Here is a 21,449-nt window from a genome sequence, read left to right on the forward strand (position 1 = left end):
AGCACTATTTTTGAAGCAGATCGAAGGGCCAGAAACGTGAATTAAAACATGCAGTTTAATTCATGAAGTATGATAGCTTTACTCTATATATATATATAGAGTACGGCTAACGCGCTTCCTCTAGCATATGGGCCGAAATGCTTCCGGTGAAAATTTGAAATTTCAAAATCCAAAAAGTCGATCTGAACCGTTCATCTTCTTCTCCATATTAATATCTGCTTGGAGACCAAATTTTACATTTTTCTGAAATTTTTTACTATTTATTAAGCCACTTTGAAAATCGCTGATCCAACGGTGGCTTAACAAAACAGTAAAACCATTGGATCAGCGATTTTCAAAGTGGCTTAATAAATAGTAAAAAAATTCAGAAAAATGTAAAATTTGGTCTCCAAGCAGATATTAATATGGAGAAGGAGATGAACGGTTCAGATCGACTTTTTGGATTTTGAAATTTCAAATTTCCACCGGAAGCATTTCGGCCCATATGCTAGAGGAAGCGCGTTAGCCGTACTCTATATATATATATATATATATATATATATATATATATATATATATATATATATATTTTTTTTTTTTTTTTTTTTTTTTTTTTTTTTTTAAAAACAATATTTTGTTGAATCTACTACAGCCTAGTGTACTAGAGGGGTCTTGTTTTGATCCGAAAATGACTAAATGCCGAAATTATTTTAGATAGAAAATCAAAAGTAATTGATTACCACCTAAGTAATATATTTCAAAACAAATAAGGTTGTTAAATGAGTGGGCTGATTCATGGACTTTGAGTTGGACTCTTGAATGGATCAATATTGAGCTGAGCTTAATTCGAGTTGAGCCCAAATCTGGCTCGAACTCGAAATAATTCACTTTTTATAACTGAGTCGAGCCGGGCCGGGCCGAGCTCATCAGAGCTTGCTCAATCTTTTCATCTTTTTTAATTGACCTGGGTTAAAATCAGTGGATTTTATGAGTCAGATTTAGCCAGGCGGTTAAATATATATATTCTTTAAGAAATATATAAATAGATTTAAATGCAAATAAAGAGATACAATTATCACTCTTATATTAATTGGTATATTTCTTTTCTAGTAAATTCTAAGACTAGTGACTCATTTTTATCCAAATAATATTTTCATACCTTATTTTTAGATAGAACAGAAACGAATACAGTGAGTGAAATTAAATTAAAATGAGTCAGAATTATTAGAACCTATTTTCTTATCATTTTTTTATTCAAAAGTATTTTCCGCTATTAAAATTCTTAATTAAATCACGTGTTTTCTTAGTCAAAATAAGATGATAATTTTTTTAAGTCAAATCACGTGTTTTGGATTCATAATTCACATTTTACAACACATTTGGAGATTCAGAGTCACGCTATGTCAAATCAGAATCATGCTAAGCCGAATGGGTTTGAGCCGGGCCGAGTCTAGAAAATTCATATACCATTTTGAATTTTGGTTATTTGTTGTTTTTGAATTCATGAATTGTTTAATTTTACTATTATAATTTGAACTTATTTATTATTTTTGAATTTCTGTTATAAATTATGTTACCGAATTTTTAGTTTAGTTTACTGTTATAAATTATTTGTTTAGTTTACTGTTATAAATTATGTTACCAAATTTGTTTAATTTACTGTTACCGAATTTGTTATAAATTGTGCATGTTACCGAATTTGCTTAGTTTCTACAATAACTCAACTTATTTGTTTAGTTTACTGTTATAAATTATGTTACCCAATTCGATTAATATCCGAATTCAAGAAATTAAGTGGGTAGGATCCGAAATAGTAAAAAACTATTTGAAACCCGCTTTGATCAACTTCCGCATTAATTATTTTAGGGGGGATTTCTTGCATGAATTAAACATATCTCTACATCCCTTTGTGTTATATATTTAGTTAAATAAGTATGACACATTAATCTGACCCGTTAAGACTGAACTTAATGTGCTGACGTGGGCTGAGAATCTCCTATAGTCGAATAGGGTAACTCAATTTTTAAATATACTACAATCAATTGGGTTTGAGCCGAGTTCGGGCCTAGTCTAGAGAGTCCAATGAACCGAGCCGAGTTGGGCTTTACTCTTCAAAATTGAATTGAGCCAAGTCGGATTTTAATGAAAGAATGAATGGGCCGAGCCGAGTTTTGAGCGAGTTTCCACTCATTAGCACCCCTAAAAACAAATCACCTATGCAGATCGTGTCCGCGCACCAAATTGAATTGGTACGCAGACTGGGTTGGCGCATCAAATTGGCCACTACTGCCTAGCATGCACATAAAATACACCAATTACGTGCGCCAATTCAGTCTGCGCACCAAATCAGTGTGTATCCCCAGTCAGTGCACCAATCCAATTTGGCGCGTGGACCAGATCCGCGTGGATAGTAGAAAATAAAATCTGACCATTAAAGTAGCAATCAATTAATTTTTATTTTCTCGAGTGGTAACTAAAAACAATTTCGGTACTAAATGCTTTGGAGGAGAGTGTAGTCCAAGGGCTTTGGATAAAATTCCTTCCGTTAATTAATGTTTCATTAAAGAGAGATTATGGGCCTGCTAACATGGGCCAATTTCCGGCCTTTTTCAAGTTGAGGTACAAAGTATTGGATTTTATCATGGATTCGTTATCCGCTGTTATTCGTTCTGGACCGTGTGATTAGATTTTACAATTCAGATCAGGAGCTTTTTAAAACAACTTAAATTAAAAAAATCGTTAAATAAATTATGGCTGGTCCAAACTAAATTCAGTAAATACTGTTAGCAATAGGGCCATCGATTGAATTCGGATCTCTAAAATAACTTAAATTTTGAGTTTGAATCCGGACCAGCCGATCTACTTTTACACAAATATTAAAGGGTCATGTGAATTCTAAATTGAACTGGATTCATTTGGATTTTGATCGGACGGTCGGATCCAAACTCAAAATTTGAGTTACTCTAGGCTGTGTTCCACGAAATCTACGTGAACAGAAACGGAAAAGAAGAGAAAGGAACGAGGCAGGAAGCAGTTTCCCTTGCTACAGTGGTCACTACACTCCGATTTAGAAGGCACAAATTTGAGAAATTTGTATAGCGTGTTACCCTCGCTACAGCAGCGTCTTTTCTCCTTTCCCTCTCTGATTTAGTTCTTCTAGAGCGGCTGAACGGCCTAGGCAGTCCACGTTCCTCTCTTCTCCTTCGCTTCCGTTCCCTCCCTTAATGAAGAGATTTCTATCCCTCTTTGGAGCACAGTCGTAGAAGATCCAAACCCGTCAAATAGAGTCCAATATAGGTTTATCATAGTCTACTTCGGTCTGAGGATGTCCAAAATTATGTTTGCCTTAATTATATTGTTTTCAGTTTTAAACATCTTTAGATTATTATTTCAACAATATACATAATACTACTAAATCAAAACAAGTATTCAAGAATCGTGTCCATTTTAATAATATAATTTCATAATAAATTTGTGTGACATTACTATAATTCATATCCATTAAAATAAAATATGAAAAAATTGGTTATTAATTATGAATAACAAATATGTGAAGTGTAAAATATTTAGAAAAACCTGTATAAATTAAATTATATGCATATTAATAATAATAAAAAAATGTAAATAACATGTTAGGTCAAACAAGGCTGAATACCTTAACGGGCCACAGCCTAAGCCCAAGTCCGATATCAGTTGGTTGTCGGACCGGATCAGAGGTAAGATCCATTGATCATCACAACATAATAAAAGTTATTTGAAAATAATACTTTTAAAATATATTGTTGTCCAAGAATCATTTCTACTAAAGTTGATCTAAGATATTGATTTTCATGGGAAAATATGCAGGTTCAAAATCCAAATCCAGCTGCAATTTATGAAAAAACAACTATTCAGTTATTATTTTCACTAAAAAAAAATATTGTTCTTATTAAAGAATATGTTTACATTACACACTAAAATCTAAAATTATAAGAAAATATTGAAAAAACAAAAGTACCATTAAAAAAAATAATAAAATAAGTAATGTCACCATCTCCTGCTCTTAACTTCCAACATGTGACCAAATTCCTTGTTCCTTCCTCTCTCCACCACCCTTTTTTTTCCCCACGATTTAAATGTTGTTACAATCATCCATCCATCCAAGATATACTTTTAAATACCTCAATTTTTTTTTCTTTCAGAATTGGAAACAGAATAAGATAGTAGTATGAACAAAAACTATTATTATTTAAAATTTGAACAAACATTGCATCGTTATTTGCTTATTAATTCTAATTTATGTAATATGGTTCTATTTTTCAAGGGTATGTTTGGATCTATGTTACTCCGATACTTCAAACTAGGTCCCGTATTCGTATCGGATACAGATATGGGTACGATACGGGTCCGATACCGTACTGGATACGCTAGCTGGCGTATCTCTAATTATCTGATACAGCACCGGTACAGGACTGAAACAGGTTGATACGGGACTAAAACGGACTGATACGGCTTTGATACGGACTGATATCGCCCAAACTCCATCCTGTACCACACATGGACATGGTCTTGTGCACCGTGCAAGGCAATTTTTTTATTTTTTTTTGGCAGCAACCAAGAATCGAACCCAAGATCTACAGAATAAGTGACGTGACTTTTCCGCTTCACCATCTCACTTTTGATGTATTAACCTACTAGATTTGATATTTATATTATACTTGAGTTTATTTTTTATATTTAATTATATATACAAGTGTTATATCAACAAAATAATTAAAATAAAATATATTTAGTGGCCGTATCGTATTCATGATTTTTGAAAATTCACATATCACCGTATCCGTATCGTATCTGATACGATACCCGTATCCGTATCCATGCAACATAGGTTTGGATGTATCAAGAATAGAGGCTATTTTAGAATAGTGGCTATTCAGAGTAGTAATGTGCATTCAAATAACATTTTTGTTATTCGGAATAGTTAGAATAACTACTATTCTCTAATCTTTGTAAATGTTGGAATAACTATTATACGAAAATGTGAAGAGAGGAAAAACTGATTCTTTCTCGGATTTTCGTTAACACACTCTCAAAATGATCTTAGTTTGTTGTCGGACCGGATCAGAGGTAAGATCCATTGATCATCACAACATAATAAAAGTTATTTGAAAATAATACTTTTAAAATATATTGTTGTCCAAGAATCATTTCTACTAAAGTTGATCTAAGATATTGATTTTCATGGGAAAATATGCAGGTTCAAAATCCAAATCCAGCTGCAATTTATGAAAAAACAACTATTCAGTTATTATTTTCACTAAAAAAATAGTGTTCTTATTAAGAATATTTTTACATTACATACTAAAATCTAAAATTATAAGAAAATTTTGAAAAAAAAAAGTACCAGGTTTTAAAATGAAGGTAGTGCCATTCAAAAAAAAAAATAATAAAATAAGTAATGCCACCATCTCCTGCTCTAAGCTTCCAACATCTGACCAAATTCCTTATTCCTTCCTCTCTCGGAGTCTCTCAACCACCCTTTTTTTTTCTCCCACGATTTAAATGTTGTTACAATCATCCATACATCCAAGATATACTTTTAAATACCTCAATTTTTTTTTCTTTCAAAATTGGAAACAAAGATACTACTAGTATGAATAAAAACTACTATTATTTAGGGCCCTGATAATTGCCCCCCGCTCTCATCTCCTCATTATCCCTCCAATTTTATTTGTTCAATCTCGTCCACATTTTTCACCATCTATAAGGAATTTTGTGAATCTAAAATCACGAACATCTTCTACGCAATTTTATCTTTCAAATGAGATCCATGATAACATACTTTCGAACTCGTCGTGACACAAATATTTATACCTCGTAATTTAAGTATTTATACCTAGTATTTTCCACATATGACACTGTTGACATTTAATACCTATGCACTGAAGTATTTATACATGTGGTCAACTATTTTTGTTAGAGAAAGGTTAATGCAGGGACGATTGGGGAATGTTGATGCGGAGATGCGGGGTCCACGATTGGGGATAAATACTTGCACGATGAGGTATAAATACTTGTGTGACGATGAGCCCGAAAGTATGTTATCATGGATCTCATTTGAAAAATAAAATTGCGTAGAATACGTTCGTGGTTTTAGATTCACAAAATTCCTCATTGATTGTGAGAAATATGGACGACATTGAAAAAAAAAAATCACCTCTAAAAACATGTATGATTCTTCTCCCCATGTAGTTTGAGTGGTCCCCCCATATAGTCATATCAAGTTAGACATGCAAGTATTAATATCTTAGTTTGCTAATATTAATTTATTATACACCTATGAATTTAATTAAACTTGAAAAACCACAGTGTTTTGAATAAATTTAATTAAACTAATTAATTAAGTTAGTTTATGAAAGTTAAAATATGTTTAAGAGATGGGGGATGGGAATGGAGGGTTCATATAATTATTCTTAAAATTTTGACAAACATTGCATCGTTATTTGCTTATGAATTCTAATTTATGTAATATGGTTCTATTTTTCAATACACTTTGCTTTTCCAACAGTTTATGAAAACAGAAAGTTGACTTCTCATTATCAATGATAATAATAAATATTTTTGATTAATTATTTGTTACCTTGATTTCGAGATGAGAGAACAAAAAGTATAAACTACAAAGGCCAAAGCACAAACCAAACAGAATTTACAGACTTTCAAATTTCTTATAAATAATTTATTGAATAAAGTCGACTGCCATGCAAGTGATAAAAAATATAGGAATAACTCGTACAATGCAAATGAAGCTCACGTAGTTAGCTCGTAGCTAATATTTGTAATTTTTATAAAGTTTACGTAGTTGATCAATTGCATATGTATGTATGTAAAATCTTTTATGCATGAATTAAAAAAGTACGATTTTGAGAATTAGTTTTTATTCTAGTGATAAAAAAAACAAATTTTCAGTGTAAGGTTGCACATTCGAAATCCAATTTTTTTTTTGGAAAATATAATTGTATATGACTTGCCATCCCACTTTTACTTCAAAAAAATAAATACGATATAGCTAACTTTTTATGTAATAAATTATGTATCAATGCAGCCATGCAAATGAGTGTCATGCGTCAAATCTAGAGGTGTAAACGGTCGGATACATATTAGATAGTGGTTAAACTGTATCCTTATTCGTTATAATTTTTCAGTTACGGATACGAATACGAATAGTCTCGGATATAGATATGAATCAATTATCAGACGGATACATATATGAATATAATTTGGATATTTAAAAATAAATTACTAATGTACATTTTAGAATAACATCTAAATATAATTTTTTATTCATAAATCAAATCTAATATTTTTCATAATAAGTTTTTTGGTTACAAAAAATATATCATATTATCAAAATATTAGTCACTAATTATGTCAAAGTGTTATATTATTCATCAGAATACATATATATATGCAGTTTAATAAATTATTGATATCTATATGCAATTTAATAAATTAATTTAAGAATATAGAGTACATTTTTTGTGGATTAAGGATATAAACGGTCGGATAGAGATAGTTAAAAATCTTACTGTATTTCGAATACAGATACGGATACAAATAGTCTCAGATACGAATACGGATCGAATAATTTAATAATTTTTCAGATTCAGATCCGGATAAAATTAGATAAAATCCGATCCATTTACACCCCCTAGCCTAGCTAAATCTAGTATAGATCAGCTCCCAAATCAAGTCTTATTTCCAAAAAGTAAAAAAGATATATGATATCCAACCATATTAAACGAATTGACATTCTATCCTCTATCTTATGACATCCTTTTTCTCTACCTTCCAACCATGAAAAAGGAAGGAAGATGGTGATTGGTTCAAATCAATTCAGCTGAATAAGAAGGTTCTACTAGAATTCGTATCCTCTGCATTAACTCAAAAAGGAATCTTTTGAGTTAATGTATCTATATCGCTTGATCAGCTTTAAGATTCGTGCAAATTAGATAAACACTAAATTAAAGACCCTATGTTATCAGTGGGCGGCCGGATCTATTTATAATCAGACGGCTGGTATCTATTAACTCAAAAGATGCTCTTTTGAGTTAACGCAAAAGGAGGCTGACTCGTTCTCCTAGCACTATGAAACACAATCACTATGTCATATACGCCTATTACTTACCACAAATTGTATCCGAGAAAACTATCCTTCCAACTTAGTCATGCCTTTATTAATTACCCTGGTATGCGTTCTAACAGAAGGACCACGTCAAACGAAGGAAGGGAGTTATTGGAGGAGGAAAAAGAAGTCTAGTTTGTATAATATTGGTGTCATATGATATTAATTTTAAAGTTAATTGAATAAATTTCAAACGATTAATTAAATCATGCGTTTACATGCAATTTTTTTTTTATATTTTCGAGTTATTTTAATATCAAATCAAGCGATAAAAATATTAAAAATAAATGTATTAAAATTAACTTAAAAAGTCACTCATTTGACTGCTTGACTTGATATTAAATAAATTTATAAATTTACATGCAAACGCATGACTAATAAAGTAGATCAATTTAAACGGTTTGAATTCACTATTTAAAATTGATTCAATAGATTTTGAAAATAATGTTACCTAGACTCCAATGACGCCAATATTATTATGAAAAAACGAAAAGTTTGCTATCGGAAAGAGGTCGCCTAACGTAACTTCACTTCAGCTAACGAAGGGCCCACATGTCACGTGTTTTTTCTTCTTTCGAGACCTTGAGTGCATCCGTACCGAAATACCATGCTCCCACGCGATGCCCACATGTCCATGTTGCAATTTCTTTTATATTTAAAAATTACAAGATATCAAATTATGAGAGACAAAATAGATTATTGTTTTGAGTAGAATTAATTTGTTTTTAAATTTATCAAATTTCTATCTCAACTCTAAAATTTATCGGATTGATTTGAAATGATGAATCAAAACTGTTAAAATTCTTCTACTTTACGAGTGATGCATATACATGTGAAAATTTTAAAATTTTGAATTAATTTAGTATAAAATCAAGTGGTCAAAATTAGAAGGTTCATAAATTAATTTTAATGCATTTATTTTTTGGATACCTTTTGACCACTTGACTCTATGTAAAATTAATTCAAAATTTAAATTTGTTTGTATGTACACGCATCACTCATAAGGTAGAATAATTTCAATAGTTTGAGTTCGTCATTTGAAGTCAATTCAATAAATTTTAGAATTAAGTTCACAAAAGAACTTGGTGAACTTAAGAACACCCTAGTTATACTATATTGTTTTTTATCCATGATCATAAATGAAACCGAATTAATGAGTTGATCTTATTGAAATATTACTTGTCTTGGATAAAAGCTGTGAATTTAGTGCACAAATTAATTTGCATTTGAACTAAAAGTTAACGGAACTGAATAATTAGGTGCAAGACGCGGTCAATATAACCAAACCAATAATTTAATTTCACTAATTTTTCACACTGTGTGACTATTGCTACAAAATTCAGTAAGACTGAATCATTAATTCAGTTCTATTAATATGTCCTCACTTGTAGAACCGAACTATTCCATAACTTTGTTCCATATACTGATAAAAATAAATTTAATCTATCTTGTTTCTAATAATTTAATTTCCAATTTCTAAAAGAATTGTCCTCATCTGTCCCTGTTGTCCGGTTTTGATAAGCAAGAAAATATTTCATTTGGTCTCTGGGTAAGGTGAACCGTCCATTTCAGACTTTGACCATGTGATCTCGAGTGCATTACTATCCACTCAACTGGAAAGGAACCTAACCTGTGGGACCATGTTATAGAAATAAATTTGTACTCCTTTTTTGTCTTTTTCCTTAACAACAAGAATCATCTCATTCATCCTATATTCCTATCCGATGAAAGACTTTGGAGTCCACCTTGGCAGCTCTTGATATTATATATTCAACCAAAGTCTTCCTGTCTATCTTGGCAAGGCAGCTCATTGTCATCGTGATTCGAAAATAATTCAAGTATAATTTGTGAATAATTTGTAATTTGTACTTTATATATGTTTTATTTACAAATGGTCAAATTCTTATTAAAAAAAGAATAGCCATGTCTCTTATCTCAGTATCATACTTACTATGCCAAGTGTTAGTACAGAGCCACTACACATCAAACATACTGCACCGTTGCTAGTTAGCCACATCCCCAAACCTCAAATCCAAATCTGTGCATCTTTTGGTACTGTATTAAAATTGAATTGTTTATTCTTACATGTTGGAATGATACAAAATAACATGGAAGAAATCAACAACCTTTATATTTATATTTTCAAATAGAGGAAATATATCATGTTATTTGATAAGAATTTGATAACAACGTATTGTTTGTGCAAATTGAACTTAAAGAAGCAACAACAGAAAAAAAAATTATCCAATTAACAACAGAAAAATCATCATTTTGTGCAAGCAATCGCTTTACATGAAAGCCCTCCCTCCAATTGCAATTAGAGAATAACTAATACAAATGTACAAAGCTTCAACATTCGAAATCTTTTCTATAGCAAATAGGATTCATGTTGACTAGAAAGAGTATTTCCTTTCCCACTTTGTCCTATCCGCACAAAATATTGGTTATTACTTTCACTCTAGATCTTCTTTCCAATGTCACTGATACTATAGAAATTTCTATACAAACTTTACTAACCAACCGAATTGATTGAAATTGATTAATATCACTGGCCTAGAACGTTTTTCTGAAAGACACCAGGAGAAAGAAGAAGGGTAAAATGGGAAAAAACAGATTCTGAAATACTTAATTGCGGATAATAATTTTTACGGGTAAATACAAAAGGATAGACAGACTTAAGAGATATATTAGATATAATGAAGAGTATAAGGATAAATAAAAAATTGAACAAGTTTTGAAAGATAAATAGAAAATCAACACTTAATAAAAGTAGGCAAGTGCCATAATATATATTTGAGGGGAGAGGGGGGTTTCCGATGGGCATCGGACACAAATAGGGTTCGATGAGGGGTTTAAACCGTCGGATCTGCTTTAGGATTCGTGTATACGGATTTTAAAGCAGACGCGAAATTGCGAGTGCGAATCTTAAAGCAGATCCGACGGTTTAAACCCCTCATCGAACCCTATTTGGTCCGATGCCCATCGGACACCCCCCTCACTCATATTTGAGACTGATATAAACTAATTATCGGGCATTCAATTAATGTTGCCAGTATATGTTGGTAAAATTAATTGTTCAATTAATGCTGTCGTCAGGTCCAGTTGGCGAATATCTTTAACTAAGGAAAAAAATAGTAACCCTCGTTACTAGTTCAGTTAACATTCTTTTTCTTTTTTTAATAATCTAGTTCAGTTAATTAAACAAATGATTTTATTTTAAGATCCTCAGACTTTTTTCTTTTTTTGATAAAAGTAGATACTTCTCATTTATGTTTGATCTAAATAATAAAATAACTTAATCCGTATTAATTCACCTCTTAATCAATCTTACTTTTATTTTATTCTTCAAACGTCAAATGTAGGATACTTATCCCAAATTTTTTTTTTATAAACCATAATTATAAAAAAGTTTTTTATGAAATCAATATGATTATTTTTTTTTTTTACAAAACTATAAGAACTAAAATGTCATTTCGGTCCTAACCGTTTTCACATATTTCAAGAGAAAAATACATTAAAAAATTAAAAAAATACCTGAGACCGAATTGACATTTTGGTTCCAAAAAATAATAATAATAATTTCGGAACCGAAATAGCAATTTCGATTCTTATGGATGCTGCAAAAAAAATAAAAGAATCATAATAGTTTCATAAAAATCTTTTTTCTAATTATAGTTTATAAAAAAGTTCCCCATCTTACCACAATCAAACAGGGAAAAGTCCACACTCAAAAAAAAGAAAAAAACAAGGAAAAGTCTGAATCACACATCTTGCCATACAGGTCATGCTTAACCCTGTAGACCCCACACTTGTCTCAGTCACTACTACCTAATCTAACCTCATCAAAGAAGTAAAAGGAACCAGCAACCAACCAAACCTTAAAACCTTCAAACCAAAAACACAGAGAGAAACCTTACCTCCACAAATGCTTAGATCTCACCTCACTCTCACGAACCAAACCTTAAAACCTTAAAACCAAAAACACAGAGAGAACTTACCTCCACAATGCTTAGATCTCACCTCACTCTCACCTTCCTCCTCCTCCTTTTCAATTCCTTTCTCTTTGCAACATCCCAACAAGAGGAGTTCTTTTACAATGGTTTGAGTTCTAATAACCCCAATCAAATCCCTTTGAAGCTAAATGGTGTCTCTGAAATATCAAATACTGGTATTCTAAAATTGACAAATGATACTAGCCGACTAATCGGTCGCGCATTTTATCCAACACCTCTGCAATTCCTCAGCACTGATACTGGTACCGCCTTCTCCTTTTCGACAGCCTTTGCATTTGCCATTGTACCGGAGTATGCAAAACTAGGTGGCCATGGCCTTGCCTTCACCATTGCTCCTTCCATGGAGTTCATAGGAGCTCAACCCAGTCAGTATCTTGGATTACTCAATTCTACTGATGTAGGAAATAAAACCAACCATTTATTTCATGTAGAGTTCGACACGGTACAAGATTTTGAGTTCAGTGATATAAATGATAACCATGTTGGGATTAATTTGAACAGCATGATTTCAAACAGTTCTACCAATGCCTCTTACTATGGGGATGATGGCACAAAGATTGATATAATGCTAAAAAGTGGTAATACAATTCAAGCATGGATCGATTATGATGGAGTTCGAAAGCTAATAACAGTAAGTCTTTCGCCTCATTCCTCGAAACCTAAGAAACCGACTCTTTCTTACTCGGTTGATTTATCCCCAATTTTTATGGACAAAATGTACATTGGCTTCTCTGCCTCAACCGGCCTTCTCGCAAGCTCACATTACATCTTTGGATGGAGTTTCAAAATGAATGGAGCCGCGAAATCATTGGATCTATCCTCTCTGCCTTCTCTTCCCAAACCAAAGACCAAAAAGACCACTCTTGCACTAGCGGTTGCATTAGCAATTTTTGCAACTCTAGTAGTTGTAGCCTCAATTGGTGGTTATGTCATTTACAAGATAAAAAATGCTGATATCATAGAGCCTTGGGAACTGAAACATGGTCCCCGACGCTTCTTGTATGACGATCTGAAACGTGCTACAAGAGGCTTTCGGGACAGCAATTTGTTGGGGTTTGGCGGTTTTGGAAAGGTTTACAAAGGGGTGCTTCCTGGATCCAAGATGGAAGTGGCAGTTAAGCGCATCTCGAATGGATCACGGCAAGGGTTGCCTGAATTTGTTGCAGAGATTTCTAGTATTGGCCGGTTACGCCACCGTAATTTGGTACAGCTCCAGGGGTGGTGCCGTCGCCGCAACGATCTTTTACTTGTGTACGACTACATGCCTAATGGAAGCCTTGATCGGTTTCTTTTTCGTGATGATATGGCTTCACACGAGAAAACAAATCAACACCTGAGTTGGTGTCAGAGGTTTCATATCTTACAAGGTATAGCCTCGGCTCTTTTGTATTTGCACGAAGAGTGGGAGCATGTGGTTTTGCACCGTGACGTTAAGGCGAGTAATGTGCTGGTAGACGCCGATTTCAATGGCCGGCTCGGTGATTTTGGCCTAGCCAAGTTACATGAACACGGGGCCAATCCTAGCACTACACGTGTCGTTGGAACTGTCGGTTATCTCGCACCAGAGATGATTCGAACTGGTCGTGCCACTACTGGGTCAGATGTATTTGCCTTTGGAGCAATGGTGCTTGAGATTGTGTGTGGCCGCCGGCCAATAGAGCCAAAAGTAGTACAGGAAGAGGCTGTGTTGGTCGATTGGGTACGGGACCGGTGGGCAGCTGGTAGCTGGGCTGACGTGGTGGACCCCAAACTAGGAGGAAATTATAACAGGTTCCAGAAATATATTTATACACATTTAGATAAGTTTATTTGGATTTACTATACTACTAAAACTAACCTTAGAGCTCTGAAGCAACACAAATAGTTTTTTTTTTTTTTAAGTACAGATGTAGTGGTATTGATCTCCAATTTTCCAACAATCTGTGATATATAAATCCTTGACTTGGGTAAATGCAATTAACAAGCTTATGATTTTTGTTAAGTTAGTTAACAGTATTTGTTAACAAACAGGAATGAGGTTGCAGTGGCACTAAAGGTAGGTCTAATGTGCTCGCATCCGGACCAAGCGGCACGGCCCAGCATGAGGGAGGTGGTGAGGTATCTAGATAGCGGCGATGCATCAGCAGTGCCAAAAGTGGCAACACCGGAGCAATTGAGAGATTATGAGAAAAAGAGCAATGTCGGGTTCGACGCATTTGTGCAAGCCTACCCTTCTTCATCTTTTGACAAGGATTCTAATTGGTCCATCACCACCACCACCATTGGCAGCAAGGGAGAAAGATCGGAGGTGGATATGGGACCTAATGGCTACAATCCGGTGCCACCGTTTGTCCGTTGAAGCATGTCGAATAGAATTTTTAGCTGATAATTTTAGTGTTGTGAGATGGTAATTAAGCTACATAGGCAATTGGCATAGAAGATCTGATACCATATTCGCTAATTAGCTCTCCAGACGTGAATTAGTGCAGAGAGAATTCAACCGTACTATTATCTATTGTGATAATTAATTTTTGTTTTGTAAAAAATAGTCGATAATTACTAGGAGAATTGAAGAACACTGCTCTTTTCGTTCTCTTGTACAATCAGCAGCTCGGGCCGCTCCGATGGACATGGGACCAAACTTGATCCGACGCCAGTTTAGAACCGTTCGATTTGCATTATGATTCATACAAACTTGATTAGCGCGAACTTAAAAGTCGTTCACATGGATGTTTATGTGGATTGGATGGCACTAACTGTACGTTAGCTCGAATTTGATCGGATACTCATCAGACCGCCCCTACAATCAATGGCTCCCCTACTACTTGCATGGGGTAAATACAGAGCTGCTATAATCAATGTCATCTTTTAGGGATAAGATCTTACATTATCATATTTAAATTTTAAATTAATCTCTCATCTTTATAACTTCAACTTCTAAATCGGTTACTGGTGGGGTGGCTTTAGATCATTAAAAGCCTTTGTACCTATGTTACCCCGATACACTCCGTATCCGTATCACACGCGTATCGGATACGGATACGCACCCGATACGGCTCCGATAAGCCAGCTGGCGTATCAGCTTACGTGGCGTATCCTTTGACTCCTTGATACTTGGTCAAACTGTCCGATACGTGGTCAAACTGTAGGATACGACAGGATACGTGCGTCATACCGTGAGATACGTGAGTTTTGCTCCTGTCCGACATGCATGTTTAATTAAACAAGGGGCGCGGCCCATTCCCTTCTATTTAGGCCCAGAAATTTTATGTATATGCTTCAATTATCTTCGGCTCAAAGGTTTTCTTATTAATTTTGCTTCAGCGTGATTCGACCTCTCGTTACTTTGTTGAATGCCAAAAGACTTTGCCACCGAACTACATGACTTTTTGTGATAAATGTTAGTATCTATCTTATATAATATATAATCCTTAGTTTTTTTTGTACAAATATGTTCAAGTTATGATTGTTATTAATCTAAATATAATAATTAAATAATAAAAATAATATATATAATAGACGTATCATATCCTAGATTTTTCAAAATTACCGTATCCGTATCCATGCAACATAGCTTTGTACCAAGTAATGAGACATTGTACACGGAGAATAATAATGAATGAATGAATGTTCTGGCATAGTGCCATTTTCTTCTACTGTACCGTAGATGTTAGGTTTAAATTTAATAGGACAGAACATTGATTTATTTATTTAATTATTTTTTGTGAAAGATTAACATTAAATTTGAAGATAATGAATGAATGTTCTGGCATAGTGCCATTTTCTGGTACTGTACGGTAGATGTTAGGTTTAATAGGAGAGAACATTGATTTCATTTATTTATTTAATTATCTTTTGTGAAAGATTAACATTAAATTTGAAGATAAGAGTAAAGCTGCCGACAGTTTTGCAACATTACCACATGCTTTGCATAATTGCATATCTTGGGTGGATTCCTAGGTCACCAAAATATACCTAGGTTGAATTTCTTTGACAAAAACGCCCGGTCAACAAATTAGTCCATTCCTTGGGGCCATCACATGCTATACCGATTTGTCCGTCAATAAAAAGAAGCAAATGGCATAAGCATGTCCCTCTATTTTTATTTTTTCTCTCCCGATTCTCCACTTCGCCAATTCCATGTCTCTTCTTAAATAAACATTGAAGTACAAAACAAGAAAGGGAAAATAAGAGATAATGGAGAAGTCTAAGGAGGGATGGAATTGTATCCTTTCAAAATTCCGTACTCTATTTATTTATTGGGAGAATTTCATGTATACCTCTCAGAAATCTCAAAATTTCTCTATACTTAAATTTTTTTTACAAATTTACCCAATTTATGGACTTCACTTTTATAATCTTTTACATGAGACGGACACAATAATCTAAATGGAACAAATATCTCAGAAACCAAAGAAAGTTGAGCAAAATTTATCGACCTAATCTGATAATTGGGAGAGTTTATGACCGAAATACAATCTAGACACTTTATTTTATTTTTCCCTGCAAAGTCAACCACCCAAATGCAACCAACTAACAGTGATGTCTTCAAGCAAATAAGATCTGACCAAAGCACCAAACCAAAATCCAATTAAGTCAAGACTGATTGATCAAACCATGACTGGGAATCTGGGATTGAGTTAACATAACAATCTGATCTGACCTGTCGATACAGCAACTAAAAAGCAAATCTGCCAGGTTGAACACAACATAACTGAATCCTAAGTGCCAGATGAAACAAAACCTAGGTTAGACATGAAACTAAGAACCCAAGATTCAAAATTGATCTGAGTACAAAATGATAATTCGACATGCATTGAGCCAATAACCCATGACAAAAAAGATATGATCTGATCCAAATGGCCATCTATGAAAATTTCAAGGATCAGTAAAGCTTAAAATTTTCACTTCTAATTAAAACATAAAATGCTGAAGTATTTGGTGTAAAGATGAAATTATCTTCGCTTCTTTTTTCATAAAGCTTCGCAGGACTAAAGGAACTGCAGAATCAGATTATGCTCATATCCTACTATCTTTATGAAAAAAATTTCTCTCCAATGACATTCGTGGCAGAAAACAAAGATTCTGAACTAACCAAAATATACATTGGCAAATATACTCTTGGAGGGTAGACTTGAGAAATTCTCACCAGTGAAATCCTGTATTACTGTAATTAAGGGATTGAACAGTTAATATTGCAGAATTCAAAAGAAACTCCAAGGTGCAATAATTAGAATAAAAGGCAAAAGAACTGTACATCTTAATACCTCATAGAAGAAAGCTATAAAATTCGACAGATGCGCGTATCAACAACAGCCAGTTTTGATGATTCAGAGAAATCTAGTGCTTCGGCTAAAGTTAACCTGCGGTTTCTCCACACAGACTCAGCCCATCTCTTCATTTTCTCCCCTTCTTCTTTCCTGTTTTGTTGTATCAGTAGTAACTCTGCGTATCCCCCTGCATACATCCATCATCAATAAATCATGCCCTGGTCAAAATCTCCAAAATGATTGAAGTTTTTCTATTTGGAATTGTCTTAGGCCTAATTCATGTACTGCTTCTTTACCAATAATATATTAGTCAAGGAATGAGATAGTATTGGTACAAAACTATAAATTAAGAAGAAAAAATGTAGTTTAATGGAGTAGAACCTCTGGCAAGAGCGACTATGTCCCTCTTATCCCCCGGCACATCATTAGCTAGAAAAAAAGGGTCTTAAAGTTAATTCAACTAAATAAAATATGCTAGAGAGATGAGTTGTTTTCTATAGATCTTCTTTTGAAGATCCATTCACATATTTCTATAAAGCAATACCTTCAGAATTTAGGTCCGGAGCTTTTAAAAGGTCGAGGGCCCTCCTGTACAACCCCTGTCAGACATAAGTTTATTATTTTTGTTACTGACTGTACATATTTTTAATATGAAAATATGAGATTATGTATCTAACCTCTTGGACTAAGATAGAGCTAGAACCTTCCAACCTAGCTCTTTCTTTAAACATCTTAGCTATACATGTCAGCACAACCCCAACTTTTAGATGACTTGAACCTGAAAAGAGTAAACCATAATTCCATAATTACATAATATCTGCTTTACAGATGTCAGAAAATTGGAAAACAAATAAGAAGGAAGATAAACAAACCAAAATGGGCTTCAGCTTTTGTCAGTGCCTTCGTCAGCAGCTCTTCTGCTTCATCAGTTTTTCTGATAAAAATATTCAGTGTATGACAAGGTTTCATTTCATTTCATTTCACATGTTCATAAGATTGAACATTTGAAAGACTTGAGAAACTTAAGGTCTGTGTACCCGGTACGAGACAGAAGCTGGCCCAGAGCACAAGTTCCAGCAAGTGAGACCTCTTCAGGTACCATATTTGCGGATGCTAAAATGTACTCCCTTGAAATATCTTTTGCACTAGATGCTTTGACAGCCAATTCATACATGTCTTTTGCTGAAGTAAAATTCCCATTGCAGTGCAAATATTCACCATAAGACAACAGTGTATTTCCTGCATAAAAAAATTATTGGTTAAAACTCTTACGCATTTCTCAAAGAACTAGATCAAAACAAATCAACTATCTAGACAAATTATCTGGTGCATAAGACTTATGCGCATAATGGCACCACAAATTCTGAAATGCTAATTCCATATTCAAAGGAGCAAGAAAAAAGAAACCTAGCTTCAAGGGATTTTTTTGTAAAATACAAAAAAGCAATCTATTTCATGCCAATTGTTTCAAGGAATTATTTTGTAGATAAAGAAAAAATTTGGACTGTAATAATAATAAGTGATTGTTATGTGTTTATGTGTTACACCATAACCATATGTTAGAACCGCGGGCTTAGTGCAGTGGTGCGAGCCCCGTCTCTCTACAGAGAGACACATGTTCAGTTCTCGTGAAAAGCATCTAAAGGAATGCTGGGGGTGTACCGGGGCCTTTAATAAAAAAAATAATAATAAAAAAATAAAAAGAAAAAGAAAAAGAAAAAGAAAAAGAAAAAGAAAAAGAAAAGAAAACATACCTATATGTTCTTCAGCAGTTTCAGCATTGCAATCCTGACAACCATCAAAGAAGGATTTGGCTGAGATACAGATACTTTCAGTCACATCATTCATATTTTTATATTATATCCCCTAAGATGTTCCATCAAAGTAAAAGTGAAATTTTAACCTGATTCAATCTCCCCATTTATGAGAGCAGTGAGTCCTCTTACACCATTAGGACGTAAATTTATGTGACTACGATTGTTTTGGTTTCCATTTGTTGATGGCTCCAATGGATCATCTAGTTCCGCTGAGCTAATCTCCTACATCTCAAGTTAAAATAAATATAAACAATAAATGACTTTTCTCTTAGTACTTTAAACAAATTAGCTAAGTTCAGTACTTTCATATTATACAAACAATTAAAAGTGGTAAGTACCAACTAACAAAACATGTACCTGTCCTATCTCCATTCGCACACCCATCAAGCCTTCCCAAGAAGCAACTGAAATAGATGTCAGGTGGTAAATATCATTCATGTAATGGTATTTAATTATTTATGTAAATCAATAGTCATAGCAGTATAAAACACAAAATACTCTTGGGATACAGAATGCACATACAAGAAAAATACCTCTAAAAGCTCGAGAAGGAGCCTGACGGTGAACTGCCTCAAGTTTCTCCATAGAATCTTGAAACCTGCCCCTGAACAATGCCAAAGTTTTATTCTTGTCATCAACTTTGCAACTAAGAATAAATTCTACGGATGTAAATTTCTGCCCTGCTGTGCACGTGACCAAATTCGGAGGGCCAGTCATGGCATGTTAGTCATGCCACCACCTCATGTGACTGATCACTTTTGGTCACATTTAACTATTTCTTTCGCAATTAAGTTAGTTTATTCAAGATTCACATTTCGATCAAGATCTAATGGTCCTGATCACACGTTACTCGTGTTGTGTTGTGACCAGTCCAGTTCACATGTTGTACTGTGCCAATATTCTGAAAGATGGCCACGTCATGCGAACGGTCATGGCATGGGATATGTGAGTCACGTCACACGTGCCATGCCTTGACATATCCAGTTCACATGGAAACTTAGCAAATTAACCAAAATTCCGTGGAAACTTAGCAAAATTGATTTTAATGAGAAATAAAAAATAAAAACAAAACCTCTCATATAGTAAAGTAGAAATAGCCAAATTAAGCATCGCAACAGCTTCAACACTGCCCTCTCCTCCCTCCTCCAAATTGGAAACACCTTGCTCCAATATCCTCATTGCTTCCTCGCGCCAATCAGCTTTGAACAAAAAGGACAGATTAAATTAAAATTGAGATTTGGGCAGGTAATTGGACTCAAGAAATTACAGAAGCAGTGCAATTTTGGCTGTCGTCTGACATGGATTTTGTTCCGCTGAAGATAGCTCATGGCCTGTTGCAAATAGCTGATGATGATAGGGAACTGATACCAGTACATTGAAGTTCTGTTACGTTTTGTGTGAGACAAAACTGAAAAATGGTTGTTTTATGCATATGTATTTTTTTACTATATTGTCAAACTTGTACTAAAATAGGAAAGACTGGTAAGGGGTAGATATCCGGCTTCTAAGTAATTGGTACCAGTAGGGCTTATGTGTGTCCAGTAGTAGGGAGTTGATACTGGTACCTAGGAATAGGTGCCAGTGAGGAGGTAGTGGTTCTGCTTCTTTGTTTTTCTTCCCAGAATATTGCATTGTTTCTTTAATGAAACAGGTAGCTGTTACAACTTTCTTTCTTTTTTTTAAAAAAAAAAGTAAAATTGAGAACATGCAACCTGACCAAATGAGACACCTAATTCACACAAATAAGTCGGAAAGAGAAGAGAGAGTAACCTGATGGACGGGTTCGGGCGTCAACAAGGGCATATCGGATCATTTCAGCGGCGATCCGCTCCGGATGACTCTTAGCAGCTGGACTGGTCCCATAGAGACGCAGTGGTAAAGCTGGCCAGATAACGGGTTTCGGGTTTTGGATCCTTTGACTTTGCGCTAGCGCACTTCTGAGAACTGAGCGGAGCATACTGTCGTTCTTGCAAGAACGAACGAACGAATGAAGAAAGAGCTTAAACAATATGCCGGAGCCAGGGAATTCGTATCCTCTGAGATATCTCAAATTTTGCGTGACTTTTTGGAAAATCTCAACCGTTTAAATACGCTCTGCACGAATCTCAAAGCACACATAATACTGACCCCCTACATCACCCCCGAATAGGCACCGGACACGTCGGTCACGCAAAAGTTGAGATATCTCAGAGGATACGCACTCGGAGCCGAGGAGGGGAAACGAAACTGC

The 21,449-nt window shown here is 34.3% G+C and overlaps 2 protein-coding genes across 3 annotated transcripts; one reads left to right on the plus strand and one right to left on the minus strand.

Moving 5' to 3' along the window:
- Positions 1-12,055: 12,055 nt before the first annotated feature.
- LOC144573434 (L-type lectin-domain containing receptor kinase S.4-like) lies at positions 12,056-14,702 on the plus strand. Its single transcript, XM_078323224.1, has 2 exons — positions 12,056-13,923; positions 14,164-14,702. Exons 1-2 carry the CDS (start codon positions 12,146-12,148, stop codon positions 14,489-14,491), a joined length of 2,106 nt encoding a protein of 701 aa, XP_078179350.1. The 5' UTR covers positions 12,056-12,145; the 3' UTR covers positions 14,492-14,702.
- Positions 14,703-17,023: 2,321 nt separating this feature from the next.
- NDP1 (Tetratricopeptide repeat (TPR)-like superfamily protein) lies at positions 17,024-21,218 on the minus strand. 2 transcript variants are annotated; one of them, XM_078323326.1, is made up of 13 exons: positions 20,990-21,218; positions 20,292-20,418; positions 19,753-19,823; positions 19,577-19,623; positions 19,306-19,441; positions 19,157-19,216; positions 18,440-18,641; positions 18,275-18,336; positions 18,080-18,180; positions 17,947-18,001; positions 17,784-17,831; positions 17,400-17,589; positions 17,024-17,299 (listed from the first exon to the last, which is right to left on the minus strand). In XM_078323326.1, the coding sequence occupies exons 1-12, from the start codon at positions 21,174-21,176 to the stop codon at positions 17,414-17,416; spliced, it is 1,272 nt and encodes a 423-aa protein (XP_078179452.1). In that variant the 5' UTR covers positions 21,177-21,218; the 3' UTR covers positions 17,024-17,299; positions 17,400-17,413. The 2 variants fall into 2 exon arrangements, 1 of the variants encoding a protein (XP_078179452.1); XR_013518022.1 differs by lacking the exon at positions 17,024-17,299 and having other exon boundaries at positions 17,496-17,631; positions 17,688-17,831.
- Positions 21,219-21,449: the final 231 nt, after the last annotated feature.

The sequence above is a fragment of the Carex rostrata genome, chromosome 2, assembly GCF_964058835.1.
Source record: "Carex rostrata chromosome 2, lpCarRost1.2, whole genome shotgun sequence".
Taxonomy (NCBI): Eukaryota; Viridiplantae; Streptophyta; class Magnoliopsida; order Poales; family Cyperaceae; genus Carex; species Carex rostrata.